Source organism: Phocoena sinus, chromosome X (genome assembly GCF_008692025.1).
Source record: "Phocoena sinus isolate mPhoSin1 chromosome X, mPhoSin1.pri, whole genome shotgun sequence".
NCBI lineage: Eukaryota > Metazoa > Chordata > Mammalia > Artiodactyla > Phocoenidae > Phocoena > Phocoena sinus.
The window spans coordinates 105,008,714-105,033,187 of record NC_045784.1 but is presented as its reverse complement, the minus strand read 5'-3'; the positions used below and the strand labels follow the sequence as shown (position 1 = coordinate 105,033,187).

The 24,474-nt window shown below is 35.7% G+C and overlaps 1 protein-coding gene and 1 pseudogene across 15 annotated transcripts in view; one reads left to right on the top strand and one right to left on the bottom strand.

The window, feature by feature from the left end:
• The window catches only part of THOC2 (THO complex 2), a 103,289-nt gene extending 79,989 nt beyond the window's left edge, over positions 1-23,300 (top strand). For 3 of the 15 annotated variants that reach the window (XM_032619251.1, XM_032619246.1, XM_032619259.1), the window contains 16 exons: positions 544-685; positions 1,143-1,300; positions 2,242-2,370; positions 2,729-2,860; positions 2,948-3,132; positions 3,634-3,812; positions 4,058-4,160; positions 4,833-5,263; positions 5,465-5,523; positions 6,930-7,061; positions 12,011-12,148; positions 12,472-12,541; positions 12,624-12,781; positions 14,689-14,765; positions 15,234-15,279; positions 20,480-23,300. In XM_032619251.1, coding sequence (XP_032475142.1) covers positions 544-685; positions 1,143-1,300; positions 2,242-2,370; positions 2,729-2,860; positions 2,948-3,132; positions 3,634-3,812; positions 4,058-4,160; positions 4,833-5,263; positions 5,465-5,523; positions 6,930-7,061; positions 12,011-12,148; positions 12,472-12,541; positions 12,624-12,781; positions 14,689-14,765; positions 15,234-15,261 — 2,121 coding nt within the window. In that variant the 3' untranslated portion in view covers positions 15,262-15,279; positions 20,480-23,300. The other 12 variants (XM_032619258.1, XM_032619253.1, XM_032619256.1 and 9 more) reach the window with 10 other exon arrangements.
• On the bottom strand, positions 19,418-21,050 carry LOC116747177 (annotated as a pseudogene).
• Positions 23,301-24,474: the final 1,174 nt, after the last annotated feature.

Below are 24,474 nucleotides of genomic sequence, written 5' to 3'. Positions count from 1 at the left end.
TTTTTAAAAATGCACTTAAAAAAAAAAAGGAAGGCTTGATAAAATTGAGAGCTATTTTAGATTCCTCAGTGGGGAAGCGATAATGGTAAAAATGGTACTTCAGGCAGATTGCTCGTGACGGTGATATGAAGGATACGTTTGATAGGGCAAGGGACTGGCATTAGGCAGGAGACCAACTAGGTGGCTTTTTGGGTAATGCATTATGAAGTACTGAGAGCATAGACTATGGTGGAGGTAGTGGGAATGCAAAAGACTTGTAAGCAGTTAGAATATCGGAACAGAGAAGGAAGGATCAAAGATGATTCCATGCCTCAGAGTAAAAGTACCAGTGTTGAGAAGGTATCCTGTTTTGATAGTGTACGAAGACTGACTTTGTCTTGGATTTGTTGAATGGAGGTCAAAGCACATCCAAGTGGACTCCTAAACATCCCTGTTGAAGTAATTAGTATAAGATATCAGCATTTATCTCCTCAAATTTTTTAATTAAAAGAAGGAGAGGTAATGTGCCTGTAGTTAGAAAAGTATCCAACTTATACTTTGTAGCCTCCAAATAAAAAGAAAAAAGAAAAGGAGCGATGTACTGCCCTTCAGGACAAGCTTCTTGAAGAAGAAAAGAAGCAGATGGAACATGTACAGCGAGTGCTACAGAGACTGAAACTGGAAAAGGACAATTGGCTTTTAGCAAGTAAGTTGTTGGAATTGTTATATTTCTGCCACTGCCACATTAAAAAAGCAAACTTTTATAACTTTGGAGGTATTGAAGTGTATTATGTTTGTATTTCAACTCAGTGTTCACTATCCCATTCTTTGGTTATTCATTAACGCAGAGTCGACTTCACATGTTCACTGAAGGAACAGATTTAATTTGCTGGTGAAATTAGTTAACTTAAAACTACAATATTGGCAGCTTATCATTCAACTTTTCTGTATAAAATCTTATCTCTGGAGAAATTATAGGTAGAAAAATGTCCACAGAGTGAAAATGAAAGTCTTATCCCAGGCATGACCTTTTGGTTACAAACTATAAATAGTTTGTGGTTTTATATCATTCTCTACACTAAAGTTTATGTTGTCATGTTTAGTGGCCTTGAGGCACTTGAGGAAGAAGTTTACCACTTAATATATTCTTCCCTTATTTTTAGAATCTACCAAAAATGAGACCATCACAAAATTTCTACAGCTGTGTATATTTCCTCGATGTATTTTTTCAGCAATTGATGCTGTTTACTGTGCTCGTTTTGTTGAATTGGTACATCAACAGAAAACTCCAAATTTTTCCACACTTCTTTGCTATGATCGAGTAAGTTCTCTTTATTGCAACCTTTAAAAAAAAGTCTCACACAAAGATAGCTAAACATTATATATAATCTATAGAGGTATTATTGTGTGTGTGGTTAAAAGCATGAACTCAAGAGCCAAGTGCCTGAACTTGAATCCTAGCTCTGCTACTTTCTAGCTATATGATCTTTGGCAAGTTTTTTTTAACCTCTCTGTGCCTCAGTTTTCTATCTGTAAAACGGGATAATAGTACCTGCTTCATAAGATTGTTGTGAGGAATAAATGAGTCACTATACACAAAAGCACTTTGAGTAGTGCCTGATATATAATAAGCACCCCTAGTTAATCCATTAACTCAACATTTGGGTTTATATGTTTGTCATAATAGGTAGAACTCTCTTCTCCATTTTTAACCTTCACCCCCTCAAGAAACAATGAAAAAGCTTACACTTTTGCACATATATAAAAGCAGGGATGCTTTTCAATATGGTCACATTCACAGATTTTTGCATCTGGCTTTTTTCATAATAATAAGTTGCTGCATTTTGTGGTCTAAAAACATGACGTATGTTACAGCCTCTCAGCTGCCTATTTCTAGTTTCTATCAGCCTCGCCTCTGCTTACTGTCCCCTTAACCCCAGTAATATCTATGGCTAAGTCTTTGTTAAAGAAGTTACGTTGTAATAATAATGATAGTTTTTTTCTTCCCTCATTGTAAATCAGCTTTCTTTATAAAAGTGCATTTTTTTTGTTGTTGTTATTGTTGCTTTATGAATGTGCTATTTCCTCACAAAAGCCAGAATCTTTAAAGGTCTCTGGAATTGTGACTATAAAAGGGGAAGATGCATTTTGACTAAACTTACCTGTTTAGTTTATTATGATTTGCTATTACATGATCTTTTAATATTTTGAACTAATTTTGACCTTGATTTGTTTTTATTTTTCACACATTATTTTCTGTAGGTTTTCTCTGATATAATTTACACAGTCGCAAGCTGTACTGAAAATGAAGCTAGTCGATATGGGAGATTCCTTTGCTGCATGTTAGAGACTGTGACCAGGTGGCACAGTGATAGAGCCACATATGAAAAGGTATGACAAATACTCTTACATTTTACCCATTTACCATGTATATAATGACCGCTTCTAGTAAGCTCTGGGTTCAGTTCTAAAAGGGAAGCTGAGTTTAAGATTCAGTTGTACAACAGTGTTTAAAATTTAAGCACAATTCATTCATTATTTAAAAACATGCTATATTTTTATCCTATCTCAAACTGACATTTCAAATTAATGTCATTGAATAAGGTGGATCTTTCTGTGAAAACTACCTATCATTCAAAATACACATTATGTTTTCACATGGAATCATTAGTCTACTTAAGTTTCAGCTTCTACTATTTTGGAGGACAGAATTTTTCTTTAAAAGTGACAGCCTATTTTTTGCCCTTAGGAATGTGGAAATTATCCAGGATTTCTTACTATATTACGGGCAACTGGTTTTGATGGTGGAAATAAAGCTGATCAATTAGACTATGAAAATTTTCGACACGTTGTACATAAATGGCATTACAAACTAACCAAGGTAAGAAAAAATTGTATTTCTCAAAGGTGGTATTTTCTCTTCATACTTATACTTTTTTAATAACAGATCTTAAAATGTTTGTTGTAGGCATCGGTACATTGCCTTGAAACAGGCGAATATACTCACATCAGGAATATCTTGATTGTGCTAACAAAAATACTTCCTTGGTACCCAAAAGTTTTGAATCTGGGTCAGGCTTTGGAAAGAAGAGTGCATAAAATCTGCCAAGAGGAAAAAGAGAAGAGGCCAGATCTATATGCATTGGCTATGGGGTAACACAATTATACTTTAATGTGATTTATGAGACTAGATTACAGAAGGATTCTGAAGACTTTAAAATGTCTTACAGTGTTGAAGTTTATCTTCTGCCTTACTTCAGGAGATTATGGGAGATTATGCGATCATGTTCCCACAGGCTGGTGAGAGTTGTCACTTCTGATTATCAGCTTCCGGTCTATACTGGATGATAGTTTCAAAAATCATATATAGTATATCCTGGTTTGGAGGAAATGTAATTTTATCATCAGTTGAGTTATCAAATCTTCAATAGTGGAAAAAAGGCATTTTAGTTGAAGGATTAGTTTACATTGAAATTTTTAAGAAAGCATCTAGGTTCTCTTATAAAGACATTAGGAACTTACTGAAAATTAATATTTTTTATTCTCTGGAATCAAGTAGCAGAGTGAATAACTTGCTAATTTTATTCTTTTAAACCCCATGTTTGTGCCTTTTGACTTGTATTTGTATATTTAAACACTTTGTGCGACTTTCAGCTACTCTGGGCAGTTGAAAAGTAGAAAGTCATACATGATACCTGAAAATGAGTTTCATCACAAAGACCCCCCTCCGAGGAATGCAATTGCCAGTGTACAAAATGGGCCTGGCGGTGGGCCTTCTTCATCGTCAGTAGGAAGTGCATCTAAATCGGATGAAAGCAGTAATGAGGAGACTGGTATGCTTATTTGTAGAAATTTATAAGTAATACATTTTGTTTCAGCAAACTGAAATGTTTTGTATCACATGACAAGTAAAATGCTGGCTTAGTGTTACTTTTTTAATCCCTAAGTAGGAGTATGTAACTGTCAAGAAGTGATCAGCCCTTTGTTTCTTTCTATCTAGTCTCTAATCATTTTGCTGTGCAGTTGTAGCTTATTTACATCTAGGGGCTTGTCAAATAAAACCTTACCTTTATTTCAGATAAATCAAGGGAGAGATCTCAGTGTGGTGTGAAAGCAGTTAATAAAGCTTCTAGTGCCACACCAAAAGGGAATTCAAGCAATGGAAATAGTGGCTCTAACAGGTAGGAACACTGTGCTGTATGTCAAAATTCTGAATTCTTATATGATTAAGCAACCTCATTAGACATGAATGACAGAGGGTGATAGATGAATACTATGGAAGTCATTTTTGTTGGACTGAGAAATTTTGTCTATACTGCTATTTTGATGATGTGCTTACCATTCTCATGGTTTGTATAATGCTGAGACTGACTTTGTTTCCTCTGCTGGGATATGCAGGGGAATGTATGTGGTGAAGTTAAAAATAAATTTTAGGATTGAGTGTTTGCTATGTACAATCTGGGTAAGAATAATTAACATGAGAGAAGCCTACTAATTTAGACCAGGGGTCCATCCAGCCAAGTAATCCAGTTCCTGATGGTAGCACCCTTGGTTGGCTTATGGGATAGTTTTGGGTTGTTACTTTGTAATCCTCAAAGGTTATGAACATGTACAAAAAAAGGGCCTAACATCACTTTAATTATTCTTTTTTAGTCCACTATTTGTGAATTTGGTTATTATTTACTGGATAAAGAAGTACTTGCTTTTTACTTGTCTTAAAGTTGTCCTTTAGTTTTTAAAGGGCTACTCATAGTTCTAGAATTTTTGAAGTCAGTAAGAAACGCTTTATGATTTATAACATTGAATATATTTTATGACCATTTGTCTTAAAATGTCATGTTTTTATTCTTAAGCAGCAAAGCTGTTAAAGAAAATGACAAAGAAAAAGGGAAAGAGAAAGAAAAAGAGAAAAAAGAAAAGACTCCAGCTACTACTCCAGAGGCCCGAGTACTTGGTGGTAAAGATGGTAAAGAAAAACCGAAGGAAGAACGGCCAAATAAAGATGAAAAAGCAAGAGAGACGAAGGAAAGAACACCTAAGTCTGACAAAGAGAAAGAAAAATTCAAGAAGGAAGAAAAAGTTAAAGATGAGAAATTCAAGACCACTGTCCCCAATGCAGAATCAAAGTCGACTCAAGAAAAGGAAAGAGAGAAGGAGCCATCCAGAGAAAGAGATATAGCAAAGGAAATGAAATTAAAGGAAAATGTTAAAGGAGAGAAAACACCAGTTTCTGGGTCCTTGAAGTCACCTGTTCCCCGATCAGATATTGCAGAGCCTGAAAGGGGCAAGTTTGATTTATATTTGTTTACCTTTGGTTGTTGTAATATAAAGTTGGTTCTTGTCTTGTTATTATGGCAAGTTATCTAGGGACTTTAGTAGGGGGAACTAATACTTGATAACCTTAGAAGTTGGTGATTTTTTTTTGAGGCGTGTGGAAAAAAGTGGAAACGTACCTTATTGTGACTATTTCTTTTCATCCCAACAGAACAAAAACGTCGCAAAATTGATACCTACCCTTCTCCATCACATTCCGCAACAGTAAAGGTTAGTATAGCCTGAGGAAGGCAGCGTCCATGTTAGGCTCACCTGTTTGGAATACGTGTCCTGACTTCCTTCAAGTCTTGTGCCAAGTATTCACTGGAGCCACTGGAGGTTTTATGTTGCATTAGAAAATGAATTTTTTACATATTGGTGGACTGATATTTTTTTCCTATTGAGTATTTTTCTTATAAAAATATTAAAACTTCAAGGACCTAGCACTAATTTTGTAGTGTTTCAAAGTGCAAGAGAAATTTTACCCAGAAGTGCCTCACTGCTTTACGCAGTCTTTTTTGGAGTGCAATGGTAGCTACAAGCAAATGAATCTTTTCAGCAGAATGAAGCCTATTTTTCGGCATAAATATTGAAGAATATATAGCACTGAAGACTTCCTGGATGATACAGGATAAACAAGATACCTCTGAATTCATCAAGCTTCTTGATGAGCATCATACCGATGTGTGCCTTCTAAGAAGGAGTCTTGAAAGGAGTTCCATTTTAAAGTCTCCTTGGTGATCAGTTCTCCTGTAGTTGTGTATATTCAGTGAGCATGCAGCTTCTGTTGTATCTTCCCTTGGAGGTTTGTTTATACCCATTGGGTTCCCAACAAGTTGAACCTTGCGTTACGATAAAAGCAGATGTGGCATCCAATTCTACCACCCAGCAAAGAGAAACCCCAGGCATTCAACTGCAGCACAAAATCGTGGGTGTAGCCTTCTTGAAGACTCAGGGTAGCCATTCCTTGCTCCATATTTAATTTTAATTCTAAACTCATCTAATTTCATGGAATCTTTGAATTTGCAGTACGTTGAACTTTTAAACCTGTAAGTTAACTAATTCTTCATCAAGAGCACTGTGGTTGAATACCATAATTGATTTCATTTTCTTTCCTTTTTTAAGTGCTTTTTTTTTTTTGTGGGAGGTATGAGATTCACTGTTAGAGGCACTTTGCAAAAAAAAAAGATTACTCTTTTATAAATACATTTTGTTTTCTTGTTAATGTAATGCCACTGAGTTTTCTGGCTAGGATAAAATGTGTATATATTTATGGTGGAGTCACAAGTAAAGGAAAATTTGAAACCTCCCTACTAAAGAAAAACTATGAAAATATAAGGCAATATTGTTCTTCCACAGTGATCTCCACTATTTAAAACTTTTTGTGGAGAAAAAATGTTTTGCTTTCTTAAGCCTCTTACCATTATCTGTAGTTTAAATACAGTGTTATGAAAAATGTGGCATTGACATTTATTTTAAAATTCTGAGCAGAGGAAGATTTTTGTTTGTTACAACGAGTACATATAATTTAGTTTTTTTTTAAACATTACAATTCCATTACATAGTTTTGCTTTTGTTTTTTACTGTTGATATTCATATAACAATGACATCACGAGATTTATCCTCACAAGAAGTAGCTGGTTTATTTCCAGGTTACAGCCATACTTCCCAAAGTTCCTCTGGGTTCTGAGAACTATGCCAGCTCACCTGTCATCTCCATTCATTTTCTACAGGACAGTCTCATCGAACTCAAGGAGTCTTCAGCAAAGGTTTGAGTCTTTTAAAATCATCATGCCTAAGTAAAACAAAGAAAAATTCTTTACTTCATTTATTGAGTAGGTACCCTCACCCTAGTAAATTCAGTAAGTTAGTGGAATAACCTTTAAAAATACCTATCACAAACTGAAACAATGGATGACAATGGTCCCTTTTAATGAAATTGTTATAAAATGTGTGTAATGTGGCAACCTTTCTATAATCTCTCCTTGCTGTTATGCATTATCCTTTTATGCTTCAAAATCTGAAAGTAAGTTTAAGATTTGAGGAAGGAGTTGTTGGTTTCTTTTGAGGAGTAGGCTTATTTAATTTCTCAAAACAAATCTGTCAGGCTGTTTTCTAACTTTTTTAGATAACCCAAAAGGCCAAAAAATATATCTGATGCATTCACATAACTGTTCTAAAAACTGAGCCCATCTTAACCCATAAAAATCTTTATATCGCCTCTGCTGAGCTACCTTTTTGGTAGTTGTAGCATATTATCAAGAAATATGGTTAATGTAAACTGATCATTCTCCTGGAGGGGAATACTCAACTTGATGGTTGTGTTTACATGTCAGTATTAATTCTTGCCTATTACTCTACTTTCTTGAGGATTCTGCTACTAAAAATCATGTGCAGTTTGTGTATCTTACTACAGAGTTCATTCATTTCATGGTTATAGTTGAATTGTCCAATGTTCATGTTATTTTGTCTTTATTATTATAAAATTTGTACCCTGTTTCACTTTGATTTTCTACTTTGCCTCCTCTTATAGCTGCTAAGTATGATTCCTTACTGGTGGACCAGTAAAAAATGATATTTTGAAACAAAGCCAGTTGACAGTACTAACTGCTTTTAGAACTGTTAGCTTTATAATGAAATGTCTGTGGCTATTGGGCAAGTAAGCACTAATTTTTAACAGTTTAGATTAGCTGATGTGCCTGTGTCCTAAAATTATAGCATTGTTTTTAGAATATACTGTATTAATCAAAAGAGAATCAGTTGAACTGTGAATGCTTTCTTTTAAAGTAAAACTTTTTATTTGCTAAATTGAATATGTATTCCAGTATAGTAGGTTTTCATAACCAGAGTGGGATTGTGTATGTATGTCAGTCTTAACCATCAGTGGCTTGTGTGGACTATTTTAAATTCATGGGTTAACAATGTTACCTTGTGAATATTTATTTCCTGAAACATATTTTGAAGCAGTTGAAAACCTGCTGTTATAGTTAACTGGATTTTCTAAGCAATGATGAAGATTATGGTTCCTTACATTTGTGAAAGCCTTTTGAAAATAAAACATATGAGATAAACACGTGTTATCTCATCTCACATTCATCACAGTGCTGTGAGGTAGGTAGGGCATGTGGCAGTGTCTTTTTTAACAAATAAGAGACTAAAGTTCTTGATCTTTTCCCAGTGGCATATAACTTGTTAGTACCAAAACTTGGACTAAAATTAAGGTTCCTCAAGTGTTCCTACCACAATGAAAACAAAAATTCCAAAAAAAAATATGGTTCCTTGATTCTTAGCACCCATTTCAATAGTAGTTGAAAGGGTTCTTAACTTCTTTCGTGTGTTTGTCTTATTTTTTAAATTATAGCGATCCCCCCACCCCGCTTAAAAAAAAAGGATGGTGATTTTGTGAGCATTTAAAATTCAATAGATTTATTCCACATTCAACCAGAAAATTTTGAAAATGGCATATGAATACCCTTGTAAAAATTGCAACTCATACCACTTTTCAGATCCTTAGTGTTTAGTATGGTACCTGGCAATATGATTAGGTATTCAGTAAATACTTGAAATGAACTCTTATGCCTTTGGACTTGGTAAAGCATCCAAATTTACTGGTCTGCATAGTAGTTGATGTTGATTTTTTGTGTGTCTAAGAAAGTTTAATAGCATATGAATGTCTTAGAAAAAAAATTTCACTGGACTTTGAGTGCTCTCTAAAATTAATGATCTATAATTTAAACTTTCTGTGGTAGCTTTTACTTTTTAGAGGATTTGAAAGGTATGTGTCTATTTTTTCAGGTTACTTTGTCATCATACATATAAAAATGTTTCCCTGCTCTAGTTTGACCTTTTAGTTATACTTTGCCCCTAGGATCCTCCTTTTTACTAAACTAGTTACTATTTTCATTTTGTAATACACATGGACTTGGTTTTTCAAGTGGGATTCTAGTTTAGTGTCCAAATCTTTTCTGTCAGTTCACCTTGCTCCTTTTTTTTTTTTTTTTTTTTTTTTGCGGTACGCGGGCCTCTCACCGTTGTGGCCTCTCCCGTCGCGGAGCACAGTCTCCGGACGCGCAGGCTCAGCGGCCATGGCTCACGGGCCCAGCCGCTCCGCGGCATGTGGGATCTTCCCGGACTGGGTCACGAACCCATCACCCCTGCATTGGCAGGCGGACTCCCAACCACTGCGCCACCAGGGAAGCCCCAAAGCATGCTCCTTTAAACCAAGCTTCTCTGTAGTTTCAGAGGGCAGCAATAACCACCTCAGTAAAATTCAGCTTTTAATTCTGTTCATCATCTTAAAACAAGGATTTACAACCAACCAAACCTGAACCTACATGTGAGGCCATCTTTATATATTGTATCCTTAAAAGGGTCAGTGTGGCAGTGGTCTCTTAAACAGATTTTGAAGATCAGTCAAATTGTTTTTTTGGATCTAATGATCTCAATGTCAAGGATAAAAGCCAGTAAAAAACAGGATCCAGTAGTATCAGGAATAAAAGTAAATTAAAAAAAACCCAAATCCAACAACGCTACATGCAGATCAGTTTAACAAATCATTAATTTTATTCATCAAACATGTATTGAGTACTCACTATGTGTACAAGACACTAGGAAGTGTGTAAAAGTAGAAAAAGCACATTAGCTCCCCTACCATCCTGTAAACTATGTTATGGACAAAAATAAATGACATGAAATTAATTGGGAATTCCTGCCACAAAAAAAAGGTTAATATAAAATAAGAGTTCACTGGACAGTGATTTATGGAGTTGAGGGAATGTTGAAGTGCTGATGGCTTTCGATCTGTCTTTGAAGGCAAAGTAGGAGTTTAAGAGATTAAGATAAAAATGAGCGACCGTTCTGGTGAAGAGAACTGCTGGGAAGCACAGGGTGTTAGGGAGCAGCGGTAGCCGCAGCCTAGAGTACATTGGGTCACTCCATAGTAGGGTAGAATTGTGCAAGGGTTGTGAAGAGCTTGGAATACCCAAGCTAAGGAATATGCATTTTATTCCGTGTGCAGTGAGAGACTGTATGTTTTTGTGGAAAAGAGTATTGTGATCAGAACTATTCTTAGAAGGGTAGAAAGAAGGAATAGAATTGGTACATTTCTAAACTAAGAATTTCTAGGATTCCCAATTCTCTGCAATACAGAATTCAAGTTAGATACACTTAAAAACTTCATTCTTGTGGAGGGGTGTGTGTGTGTGTGTGTATGTGTGTACACGTGCTTATTTGTAATCACAAACAAAAAAATTTTTTTACTGGAAGAATTAAGCAATACTTCCCTAAGATAAGTCTTCTTTGAGTATTGTAATAACATATTACTTTCTTTGTCTTGTCAGTTTCATAAATAGTATTGACTTAAGATGTGAATAAACCTCACAATTAGAAAATATTAAAGTGTCATTTAGGGCATATACCCAGCAAGAGTACCTTTTGGACAAGCACTTTATGGTTGTTTCTCATTCTCTTGCTCTTTGTTATTAATAAACATTTTGTCTATTTCAGTTGATCTTCAACTTTTAAACACTGAAATTTTAAAGAATCTGCTTATGCATTGCTATGGCAGTATTTCTGAGCAAACTGAATTGAAAATATTTGGTGGTGTTAAAAAAACAAGTGTTAATTTAATTCTCAAACTGATGGCTGTCTTTTTTCATGTATTCCTTTGAATACCAAAGGATTTCTTTGTGTAAAAATATTTGACTTTTGAATCACTGTTCTTTTCATTCCCAAGTTATATCCAGAATTGTGTAGTTATGTAATGAGTTATATTCAGTATTCTGCTGCCTAACATTTTTAATGTCTTAAGTTAAACGTAAGCTTGTAGCACAGTTATAAATGCCGTAAGATTAGGTGTCTTATTATTTCCTTAATATTTTGTTTTAGAATGGATTTCCGTATTTACAACTTGCATAAGTAAGGTTACCTCTTAATTATTTAGAATTAGCATATCCTTGATCTTTGGCTGTTTTATTGTCTATGGGCCTTTCATTGGAGAAAGAATAGGTAAAAGAGAATATTGGTTTATCATTTTTCAGTCTGAGTTGTTTTATCAACCATAACTGACAATATGGCTTTCTGAGCTATTTAGAACCAGTAAGACAAATTTTACAATCAGTTGTGATTACTTGACAGAAATTGGAGCGCTTTTAGAAGTAGTGAATATGCAGCCTTTATTATAACAGTATTTAGGATAATCTATGCATGGTATACACTGAGGCAGAAAAGACTTATTAGTAAAGTCAAGGCTAGGTTTTATTTTATACTTTTGCTCACTGTCATCAATTGCTTATCAGTGGATGGTAAAACTATTTTAAATTTCCATGATTGTGTAGAGGTTTGTATTTTTTTGTTTGTTTGCAGTAGAGAAAATTCAGTCACTATTTTTCACATATGGACTCTTGTAATAATGGTGGTTATGGGTCTTCACAATAGAGCTATATAAGGAACTGTAGCTTGTGAATTTACTAATAAAAATCTCAGTTGAGGCAGGAATGAACTGGTTGAGTTAAAAAATGATAATTTTTATAAGATCAAGAATTGAATTCTTTGCGTAATTTGTGCCATGCTCTTTTATTTTACCTCTCATAATCCAGACAGCTGACCAGTTTTGACTTTGGGTCTACTACCAAATGTCTTTCATTAAATAAACAATCAAGCAAATGATGCCAATACTGGAAAACTAATAATCTTTAGTAATATTGCCTTAATTTAACAGCTCTACATTAATCATACTCCTCCACCACTGTCCAAGAGTAAGGAGAGAGAAATGGACAAGAAAGATTTGGACAAGTCGAGGGAAAGATCCAGAGAAAGAGAAAAAAAAGATGAAAAGGACAGGAAAGACCGGAAAAGGGTTTGTAATTTTTTAAAAATTAGTTTGGAAAGCTCATTATCATGTACAGTAGTGTGTTTGTTGCCTTTTTTTAAGTACTAGTTTGTTGCATGACAGTCTATTATTTAGTGTTTTAACTGGTATTTTCACCGTAGTCAGTAATAAGGATCTTCAGCCTAATAATCTCTACCAGCTCTGCTTGTCTTTCATGTCGTTTTACCAAGTATGTGAAAGCATCACAGATATTCTCCAATGCTAGTTACTAGCTATTCTCTTCTTGTATAAAAGTAAATACTTTAAAACAAAAACTCTTGATCAATGTAGTTCACAATTCTTGGTTCTAGGATCACTCAAACAATGACCGAGAAGTGCCACCGGACTTAACCAAGAGGCGGAAAGAGGAAAATGGAACAAGTAGGTAGACTTATTAATACTTCCCAAGCAGTCATCAAACTGAATTGGAAAAGGCTCTCATGATTCTCTTTTATAATTTTAGTGGGGGTTTCAAAACACAAAAGTGAGAGTCCGTGTGAGTCTCCTTATCCAAATGAGAAAGACAAGGAAAAAAATAAGTCAAAATCGTCAGGCAAAGAAAAAGGCGGTGACTCATTTAAATCTGAAAAAATGGATAAAATCTCCTCTGGTGGCAAAAAGGTAAATTACAAGAACAAAAAGAACAATATACTTTTTCTTAGAAAATCACCCATTAGAAAATTTAGCAAATACTGAGGTTTTTTTGTAGTCAAGTAGTCTTTTGTTAATTATTTGGGGGCAGGAGGAGGAGGCTTTGGGGGAGGGCAGGTTATCTTGGAGAACTTGAGCCAGTTCAGTCCCAAATTACTGGGAGGGTGGAATTAGTTTACCTCTGAAATTCCCTTCCTCTCCATTCCACTCCCAGCTACTTCTTTCCATTGAGTTTCAGCCTTTCTTTTCGTGTTTTCTTTTTTCTCTGACAACAGTTCTTTTAGTTCCTCTTCATTCATGAGGTTAAAATGTGGTCGCATGTATTCTCCCTGATCATCACACCATTATAAAGTCTTTATTAATTCTGATTTTTAAACACATTTTTATAACATTTTCTCCTCATTAACTTATGTGTTCACAACTTATATTTGATTTTAAAATTAAGTATAGTGTGCATTCTCTTAGATACTAATGGATGATAGAATACATCTGATGCATCTGCCATAAAGTAAGCAAGCCATTACTAAAGTGTAAAGTGTTTACAAAGCATCATTATGATATATATTCAACATATATGCCATATATTCATAGTTCTTAAAAGCAGTTTTGGAAAATTATAAGGTGATCGTTTTAAAAGGGAGGCTGCTCCTTTTAAATAAGTATTTTTTAAATTGAGGTAAAATTCACATAAAATTAACCATTTTAAAATGTACCATTCAGTGGCATTTAGTATATTTGCAGTGTTTGCACTCATCATCTCTGTCTAGTTCAAGAACATTTTCATCACCCCAAAGGGAAACCACATGCTCATTAAGCAGTCATTCTCCATCACCCCTTCCCCACCCCCACCCCCTGGCAACTACGAATCTGCTTTCTGTCTCTGTGGACTTATCAAAAACTTTGGCTGTTTCATATAAGTGGAACTGTATTATAATGTGGCCTTTTGTGTCTGACTTCTTTCACTTAGCATAATGTTTTTGAGATTCTTCATGGTGTTACATGTATCAGTACTTCATTTCTTTTCATGGCTAAGTAATATTCCATTTTACGAATATACCATACTTGTTCATCCACTCGTCACTTGATGGACTTTTGTCTTGTTTTCCACCTTTTGGCTATTGTGAATTGTGCTGCTATGAACATTGGTGTGCTGCTATGAAGTATTTGTTTGAATACCTGTTTTCAATGATCTTGTGTTTATACCCAGGAGTGGAATATCTGGGTTATATGGTAATGCTATGTTTAGCTATTTGAGGAACCGCCAAACTGTTTTCCACAGTGGCTGCACAGTTTACATTTCTACCAGCAATGTATGAGGGTGCCAATTTCCCTACATCCTTGCCAACACTTGTTATTTTCTGTTTCTGTTTTGTTTTATTTTTATTTATTTAGTTTTTATTGTAGCCATCCTAGTGGGTGTAAAGTAGTATCTCATTGTTGTTTTGATTTTGTATTTTCTTAATGACTAATGATGTCGAGCATCTTTTCATGTACTTGTTGGCCATTTGTATATCTTCTTTGGAGAAATCTATTCAGATGCTTTGGCCATTTTTTAATTGGATTGTTTGTCTTTTTGTTGCTCAGTTGTAAGAATTCTTTACGTAGTCTTGATATTAGACACTTATGAGATATATGATATGCAAATATTTTCTCCTGTTCTGTAGGTTGTGTTTTCACTTTCTTGATAGTGTTCTTTGATGCATGAAAGTTTTTACTTTTGATGAAGTCCAGTTTTTTTCTTTTGTTGCTTGTGCTTTTGGTGTCATATTAAATAAGTTTGAAGAAAAATTTATGACTGGTGAGTGATGAAAAGAGATTTTGAGCTGATTTTTATATTTGGTTTTCCCTTCCCCAACTAATTCCACCATTCGTTATAGGAGTCCAGGCATGATAAAGAAAAGATAGAAAAGAAAGAGAAACGGGACAGTTCAGGAGGAAAGGAAGAGAAGAAACAATATCCTTTTCATCTTATTGATGTTTTTAATCAGTATAATGGAAAGCTTTGATACTGGTCTTATTTAGAATTGTACCCTTGTAGTATGTGGTCTAAAATGCTCAAGGACTTACTACCTTTTAAATGGTCTCTCCAGTTAACCCTCTCAGATGTACAAAACGTGGAAATGGGAGACTTGATTGTTTTTTAAACTTCTTTGGTGACTGAGATTGTTTTATGCCATCAAGGGATTTAAAGTCCCTCTGGCTCTACCACCGAGAGGAAGAAAGGGAACAGAGAGTCCCTTGGGCTGGGGGCATGGGGAGTAGCAGGGCAAGATGATGTGGCAGATGAGAAGAGCTGGTAGAGTTTGAGGCTACCAGGCTGGTAAGAGCCAATTAGGCCTGCAAGCTGAGGGATTATACTAAAAGATGAGACAGCATTCTTTTTTTCCCCCCAAAAGTTGTTTTCCCTTAATTTGTCATCTACTCATAAGTCCTCGGACAAGCACAGATAATGAAGACTTTCAATCAAGGTGAGTGTTCTCTCACCTCTTTTCATTTAAAGATAGAAATATAAAATGAGGTCTGATAATGTTGAAGAAACTAGATCCATTTTGCAAGATACAGCTAGAGTTTTTCACCTAAATATAATGGTCAGGTCTTTGGGTAAAGATGCGAGACAAGATTCCCAGTTATTTTTAAGCTGTTTTCATTTTAAGCTTGCTGTTAGCTACGCCTTTTTTTTTTTTTTTAAAGCACCAAGATGTATTTAAAAACATCTGGCTTTCTCTTCACCACTCATTCCCATCTTCTCTGGATAGTTACTTTTTTAAAGTACCTTGTAGGTGGTGGTGGTATCTGCATTTTACAGATGAAGAAACTGAGACTCTAAGAGGTTAAGTAGAAGAGGGTGACAGAGATATTAGCTGACACACCAATATGCAAACATAGGTCTTCTTGCCCTTCAGTGTTCTCTGATCTTCTTTTTGCCTTTCATGCAGACACGTTATCCAGAGTTTTGTTTTAAGTTTCCTGCCTCTCTTTCTACCACTGCCCATGTTTTGCAAAGCCAAAAATATGGTCTGTGCTTTTTAGTTCTGGAATTTAAAATATGCAACTTTGTTTTCAAAGTAGTTATGCCTTATGTGAGATTTTAAAAGTGTTTTATCCATCTTAAATAAATTGCATGTGGACGGAGTGTTCAGAACCTTAATATAATCTTTTCTGAGCACTCAGATCATCACTTGAATAGTTATTGTTTGGTGTGATGCCTTAGGATTATTGAGGTGTATGTAGGATGATTTGCCCTCTACATTTAATGGTTTGAGATGGCTGTATTAGAAGTTGTTGATTCTTTTATAGCCAATTTTCTGGTTTCCATATTAGCTGTCACTTTTTAATGATATCAAGTATACTTGCTTTCTCTACCCTCCTCCTAATATTATTTGCTGCTTCTAATCTTCTAATGAAACTGGATAGATAGCCAAGGCGGTTTACAGTTGTTTAAGAGTGAGAAATGTCTGAGAGCCTGTTTTGTATAAAGGTGTGAGCTTTAGAGTATGGATTTTGTCCTGTTTATTTTGGCTGCAAAGCAGGGATTTGAGGTTGCCAGGTAGGTAACTTCTTGACAAATAGTGTGCTTTTTCTCTTTTGTTATTTTGTGCTTGTTATCTAAGTATTACAGAAGGGTGGATGAGAGTTATGAGAGAGCATTTAGAATTCAGTAGATTTTTTAAAATTAGAAAGATTATAAAAGAAATATTATTACCTATTCTTAAATTCTAGCCATCGCCCACCCTAACCACTAGCTGTCTTCCCCAGTGAACCATAAACTCTTAATCTTCTTTTTTTATTCTTCACCATAACCTTCGTTTCAGTTTGGCATTTTGCTTTTTACTTCTTGCTTTCACCTGGTCCCCTTATTAAAGAAAACAAAAACACTCTGCCTCTTATATCTTCATTAGCAGTGGGCCAGTCATTGTCGTCGACAATTTCATTGTGATTTTGGACATCTCTCTTTACTCTCTTCTTGGGTAGACTCTTTGTGAGGCACCGGTTGATTTTTTTCCTTTTTTTTGGCTGTTCTGTGGCTGCCTTCTGTTGGATACCTTCTAGGGTTGGTCAAGTCTTTATGTGGTTCTTCCTTTTCATTTAGAGGTCTCATCATTTCTTATTGGCACCATTTACCTTTAGGCTACTTCAAATCTGCTGCTCCCTGCTCCCTTTTTAATTTATTTTATATTCTACAGAAAGGAGAACTGCTACACATGTCACATTTCCATGAGTCAGATGTCATTAATTGTAAGATTCATTGTTGGTTTCTAGAACTGTTTTTTGAGAAAAGTGGATAGAGAAATGACATTGATTTGTATGTATCACCTTGATTTCAAAAACATTAAAATGATCATGTTAGAATTAAGAAAATACAATATATAAATGTGACCCAGATTAAATTCCTTCCAGAGTCTTCTTTTCCTGTTTCATAATGTTATGTTGCAAAATCCTTTTTGCTTGTTCTCTGTATCTCCTGTTACTCGTTATTGCTAATGTCTTCGTCCAAATTCATCTACTCTTTCCTTGATTTAGTCTCTTGAACACTACTAGCTGCTTTGCCTTTAACTGTTTCCCCTAGTTTAATCTTCAAATATTCCTGTCTATGAAAAATTTCCACTTAGAAGCATTCTCTAGCTTCGCAATTGTAAATTGATATGTGTGGTCCTCAATTCACGGAGTTCAGCTAACTTTTGAGAGTCCTTTTGTGAACCAGACACTGCTAAACTGAGACTTGCTTCTAGGTTTTGAGAAGCTCGGTCTTCTTGCGCTTTGATTCTGGATTCTTGGTTCTTGATTTCAAAGAGTATTAGCAATTAACTCTATCCTATCCATCTGCATTTGTAGTATACTACATTCCTATTCTAATACTCCAGTGAAGCCTAATATATTTTACAGGTCTGTCTCTCACCTCTGGTCTCTTACGTGTAACCTCTTATCATTTAAACCCAGGGTTGCAGAATGTGGCTTATTAGCCATACCTTCTTGGCCTTGCACAATATTTAACATTTAAAAAAAGGTTGCCTTTAAAAATCAGAAGAGTTGACAAAATCCAAATTTCATTTTATTTTGAAGAACTGGAACATCTGGCAACATTGTGTCCTGATTTCTGCATGGCAACAGTCAGCTAGACCTGCCTAGGTGCTTGTTCCCCTTAAATAGAGTGGGTCTTTTTTTGTAGTTTACCTCATTCAGGCCCCACCCAGCTCACTTCCATTTGTTTCCATTTTATACTAGCCCCTGTAAGCAATCGATTTTGTAATTCCTGTTCTGAGCCTTTCTTCTTCAGTCCGTACTTGGAGACTGACCTCCTAACTGCTCCAAGTTTGCTTATTTTAGGAATGTGTTACCATGTTGAGACACAGTCCTAGATGCTGGTAATAATATGTGTTGGAGTAGGAAGTGTTCAATTAAGTTTCTTCCTCAGTAGTTTCCCATTGCTTACACGTGTGTGTCAGCTTGCCTATAGAGTCCTAGTCACTGATTCCTATGTATATATGAATGTGTTACATATCCCTCTCCTTAGATTGTGGTCTTGTTGAAGGCAGTAACTTCATCTCTTCCTTCTAATCAAACAATCAAGTATTTTTCTTTATTACCTGCTGTGTTTCAGATACTCTTACCTTTACATGGAGAGCTATGTACAGAAGTATTAACTATATCTCTTTGGAATTGAGGAGAAACATCACTGACTATTTTTGCCCCCAGAAGAAGGTTCAGTGTATTTATAGCATTTGATAGTATACTGTTTAAGAAGTTGCTTTGTGTGCTGCAACATATTTTTTGAGGGCAGGTTTATTATGCTTTCATCTGGGTCTGTATGTAGCAATCATTAAATGTGTAAAAAAGTCTTGTTAGGAGATTGAAATGATAGACCTAAACTATTTTTCTCTTCATTATCATCCTTTAAAGTATCAGTGAGTTCTGTACACTGATATTCATAGGCACCAAACAGTTGGAGAGAACAGGAGGGATTTTCTATTTCCTTTCTTCCACTTAAGGCAGACCAAATTTTCACTCAGGTGCTGTGCTGTTCTTTATCTGGATGTAGGCATGAGCACTTCCAAAAGGCTCCCATGCCACATTTACCCTTGAGTGTGACACATATTCCTCACACACACATTTATCTTGAGAGGCACCCCTGGGTATGCTGAGATTCAGTTCAGTAGAATCCTAGTTTTAACTGTTCCATTTTATCCACTTGGAATACCTCAGGAAGTGTGTTTGCTATGATAAGAATTGCTAGGCAGCAGTTTAAGGGTAAATGAAGGAGTAAAGTGGAATTAGGATGGCTGTCCCTGTATCTTTCTCCTGTAACTTCTTTCTTTCTTGTAAATGTTCATTGGACTCTTCTGTCAACTTCATCCATGTGTACCTTTGTACTTGGCATGTGCGTGCCTGTGTGTGTATGTGTACACGTACTAGGATTAACCAGGAATAATTTATTAATTCACTGGGCTTGTATTTTATAGTTTCTCTAAATAAATTTTGTTGCCATCCAGAGGGTTCTTTTTTTTTTTTTTTTTTTTTGCGGTACGCAGGCCTCTCACTGTTGTGGCCTCTCCCGTTGCGGAGCACAGTCTCTGGACGCGCAGGCTCAGTGGCCATGGCTCATGGACCCAGCTGCTCCGCGGCATGTGGGATCCTTCCGGACCGGGGCACGAACCCGTGTCCCCTGCATCGGCAGGCGGACTCTCAACCACTGCGCCACCAGGGAAGCCCCAGAGGGTTCTTTTATGAGGAGTCTATGAACTATTGAAACATTTCTTAGGACCTTTTTGATCATAAAAATAGAAAGTGTGTGTGTGTTTGTAAAGGCATAGCTCTGATAATAAGGCTGATTTTCTATTTGCCTTTCTTCTCTATTTTGATCACCAGTCTAGCTGCTCTTTCACCCAGACCTAACGTTTCAGACTTCGTTCTTGCTTTCACAGCTGTCTATAAAGTAACATCATTTAAAATCAGCTTCCTCAACTCTGAAAGGATACTCTTTGAGGGCATTTCATGCATAGTTTTCTGATACCCTGACAAAGGAGGAGGGCATGGTGGAACAGAGGGAAATGACAACCTTACTAAAAGTTGTCCAGATAATTCCCAATAGGAAGTGATGTTTACAAATGTAATCTTGTCTTAGCATAGTGGAAGGCCACCTTTTGTTGGAGTGTATCCTGCACAGATGGTATTACCAATGCAGTTTATAGCACTGAGAGAGTAGAGGTGTCTAGGATGGAGGACAGTCAACTCTGAACTGAGCCTGAAGTAGAAACCCTTTGAGAAACATCAACAGTCCTAGATGTGAAAAGATAGATTTGAGGGATCTCTTGCATTTAGAACCTGTGCTTTCTTATTACAATGGTTTAAGTTGTACATATTTAAAAAATTAGTTAATAAACAATAAGAAGAATATTCCAGGTAAGGTGATATAAACTTATTATTAATGAGAATAAAATATTACTCTGCTGGAAGATAGAGTCCTGAAGTCTGAATTTGGTGCTGTTTCATCACTATGTGACTTTCTTCTTGATGGCAGTTCTTTCTGAAGTTCACTGAACTTGGGGTGGTTTTCAAGTTTGTAATCCCAAGACTTCATTATTTTATAAATATGTTCTGGTTACTGCTGAGAGACTGACATCTAGTATCTTCTTTCCACTTGCTCTTGTGCTTGCTGATTTGTCATTCCAGGGTATGGACAGACCCCTAAGCTGAAGGTCTCCTAGAGGAGGATGCCACAGCTCCATGCGTCACTCTCAGAACGATATCTCCTATAATTAAGAGCTTCTGGTGCTGTCCATTTAATGGGAATCTGCTTTAAATCAGAAGATGAATACACACTACCATCCTCTTGACGAGACATTCCAAAGTCACTGATTTTCAGAACATTATTTTCACCTCCAGGCAGTTTCTTGCAGCAAGGTTCCTGTGTATACAATGTTTACTCGAGATTTGCCATCCAGAAGCAGCATCTAATGAAAATTTCACTAACTGTTTTAGTTCATCCTTCTTTCTCAGAAAGGAGAGGAAATCGCCTCCTGGAACCAGTTCCTTAATCATGTAGATAGGCTGTATTTGTGTGCGAACTTTGATAAGTTTGACAATATTGGGATGATTAATATTGCTTGAGGATTTTGGCTTCTTGTAAAAATTTTAATTTCAGTTCCTGGGAAAGATCATCTTCACATGTTTTAACAGCAATAGCAGTTTTATCCTTTAATGTGCCCTTAAATGTGTCATCAGAATTTCCCTTGCCCAGTAATTATGACATTTTCATGATAGGCATTTTTTATTCTAATTATGATCATGCTGATACCGTGATTCTCTTTATTGGAACATTGACTTTTTTTGCAGTTAAAAAAAATTGAGATGAAGTTCTTACAAAATATTCCATTTGAAGGTGGTTTTTCGTATATCCCTGTGTTGTAACCATCACCAGTAATTCCAGAACATCTCCATCACCCTCAGAAGAGACCCTGCATCTGTTAGCAGTCACGTGCAATTCTCTCCTTCCTGCAGCCTCTGGAAACAACTAATGTATTTTCTGTCTCTATGGATTTGCCTGTTTTGGACATTTCATAAAAATGGAATCATGCAATATGTGGCCTTTTGTTATATGTGGCTTCTTTCACTTAGCATCATGTTTTCAAGGTTCATCCATGTTGTAGCATGTATCAGAAATTGATTTCTTTTTATAACTGAATACTATTCCATTGTATGGATGTGTACCACATTTTGTTTATCCATTCATCAGTGATGAACAGGAACAATGATTTTTAAGTATTAAAACTGTAAGTTCAACATTAATGTATCTATAATTATAATTGGTAATGTCAAGATTATACATGGTGTGAACAGAATACTGTATAGAAATGATATGTAAATTATTTGTCAGCATATCATGCAAGTGTGATTATTTTCTAAGGCCCTTCTAGCTCTGGTTTTATGAAATATGTGAATGTAGTATTTTCATCAATAAAGTTTAATGCGTTAAGCATTAGATTAAAATTTGAATGAGAACAATGTTAGGCAGATATGAAACTATTTGCCACATGTTGTAATGATCATGTTTTGAATTTATTTCAATATGCAGTATTTGAAAAATGTCAATACATAAAGGAAAGGAAATGAGTATAATTAAGTCAATATATTTTTAAAGCAATTTTTATAATTTAGCAGACATTGCATCTTAATATAAGTAACTATTAAAATCATGTCCTTGTGAAAAATGTGATGTCATTTTTCTCTTTTTTTGTTGATCAGGTAAAATTGGTTCCTTTTCACGGTTATGTGTTCTGTTTACTTTTGACAAGCTATTGCTTGTCCCTGTGGAATTCTATTTCATTTTTTCCTCCCGCCCCTCCCCCCACTTCCCCTTTCCCTCTCACAGACAAAATGCTCTGCGGTTTGTTTTTTTTTAAAATTCATCATAATGTACCTATCTTTAGTGGTTTCTAAGAATAGGCAGTAAGAAATACACAAATATTTCATCCTTATTTAGGGACTTAATTCAAGCCTTTGTTATTGACAGAACTCATTGATTTTCTTAAATCTTCCTTCCTTCCTTCGTCCTCCTCCTCTCCTCCCTTTTTCCCCTCCCTCCCTCCCTCCTCCTTTCATCTGTCCCTCCTTCCCCCTTCCATCCATCCCCTCTCCTTCCTCCCTGCCCCCCACCAATGCCTTTCTTATCTATCAATATAATCACTTTGTTTCTTTCAGATGAGATTGGAATGAAATTGTTCAGCTGTGACCAGAAATTTATTGTCCTGAGTAGATTGCCAAGAATTACGAACGAAGAGGGCCCGTTTGCATCTCCTTAAATTATTCAGTGATCTGCTCTATTGCTCCATGCCGGAAACTTTAAATTGTTGAGTTGTGCATTATTGTATTTAACTTGTTGCTTAGTTTCTACATGTTTATTTTCAGTAAATGGCTGAAAGTATTGACTTCCATATTTTCAGCACAATGTGCTGTATACAGTTTCCAAGAAGCAAATAAGGTTACATATGTACAGAATTTCCCTTTAGGTTAACTAAATATTGCCTGAGTTTAGTTTTTTTTTTTTTCAATTTGAAATGCTTCCTTTTTATTGTTTGAAATGGAAAATAAACAATTATTGAACTCTCTTGAATTTACCTCATTTAAAAACTCAGTTCTAATTTATTATTTGGCCTGTTTTTAATATTAGTAAAAAACAAAGTGGGAGCAGTGTCTTATGCAATGCCTAGGAATCATTTTATATACTATGTGTAAGACATTAAAACCTGTTAGAAAAAAAAAAAGGTACCAGCACTCCCTTGTCCCTTGCCATTTTTTCTTGTAATTATGTTAGAAAAATCTGGGCGGGGGGATCGAAAGTTAATTGTCTTTTAAGTCTACAGCTACAGGAGCTTTGTATTGCTTAACTTTCATCTGGAAAAGTTTCACAGTGACATTTTTAAAAGAAAGTTTTTTTATCTAATGAATTCTACCCATGTAACCCTTTTTCTAAATAAACAATAGTTTTCTCAAATGATTGTATATCATTGTGTATATTGTTGCTTATTCAAAATAACTTAGCAAAGATAAGATTCCTAGCTCTTCTTATTTGTGTCTTAGTCCATGGACTACAATGTTTCCAAATAACAGACATCTTATCCAATAATATGAGAAAATCCTATTTGCTTACCTCTGTACCTGGGGTAGACAGTGGGCTGAAATGATGCCTAGAATTATTCATTTATTCTTCAGTTCCTTAGAACCAATGATACCTATGCAAATTAATTTTTTTTAAGAGAAAGAATGACAATAAAGGCTTTATTTTTAAAAAAGATCGAGACATTCTGAGTATATTTTAGAATTGGCAAAGGGATATAAATCTTTTTTTTTTTTTTTTTTTTTTTTTTTTGCGGTACGGGGGCCTCTCACTGTTGTGGCCTCTCCCGTTGTGGAGCATAGGCTCCGGATGCGCAGGCTCAGCGGCCATGGCTCACGGGCCCAGCCGGTCCGCGGCATGTGGGATCTTCCCTGACCAGGGCACGAACCCGTGTCCCCTGCATCGGCAGGCGGACTCTCAGCCACTGCGCCACCAGGGAAGCCCAGGGATATAAATCTTGATGCCCCTTTTCAGGTAATTATAATTTGCAAAAATTGATGAGCACAGTGATTATTTATGGGAGAGTGATCCATTCAGTGACTGTTGTGCACCCATAATGTGCCTGGCATTAAAAAAATGATACATTGTTAGAATGATTTTTACAATGAGAAAATAACTATGGTTCACCTCAAAATCATTTGTTAGAAACATATCAGGGAATAGCTTTCCAGTTGTTATGTTGCATTCACATTTTAAAGATTTCACGATTGTGAAAGTTTGCTGCTACTTAGCATCAGAATCTCTCCTCTCTCCCCCAAATTATTGAACACAGGTAACTTTTGCTTTTGGCCTTGCTAGAAATGCACTGAGGATGGATGGAAAATGCTAACTTTGAATTTAACTGAGCAGAAATAATTTATGTTGGAAGAAGAAAATCTATTCGATAGCTATTTTAAAGGTTTTCTGTTTTACATACACAGGAGTATTAAGACCTAACTCCAGTGCCTAGAGCACTTGCAGTTTAACTTCAGAAATGAAGGACGAGTGAGTGCTGTTGGGGGTCAGCAATCATTCTGTAAGGAGCCAGATAGTAAATATTTGAGACTTTGAA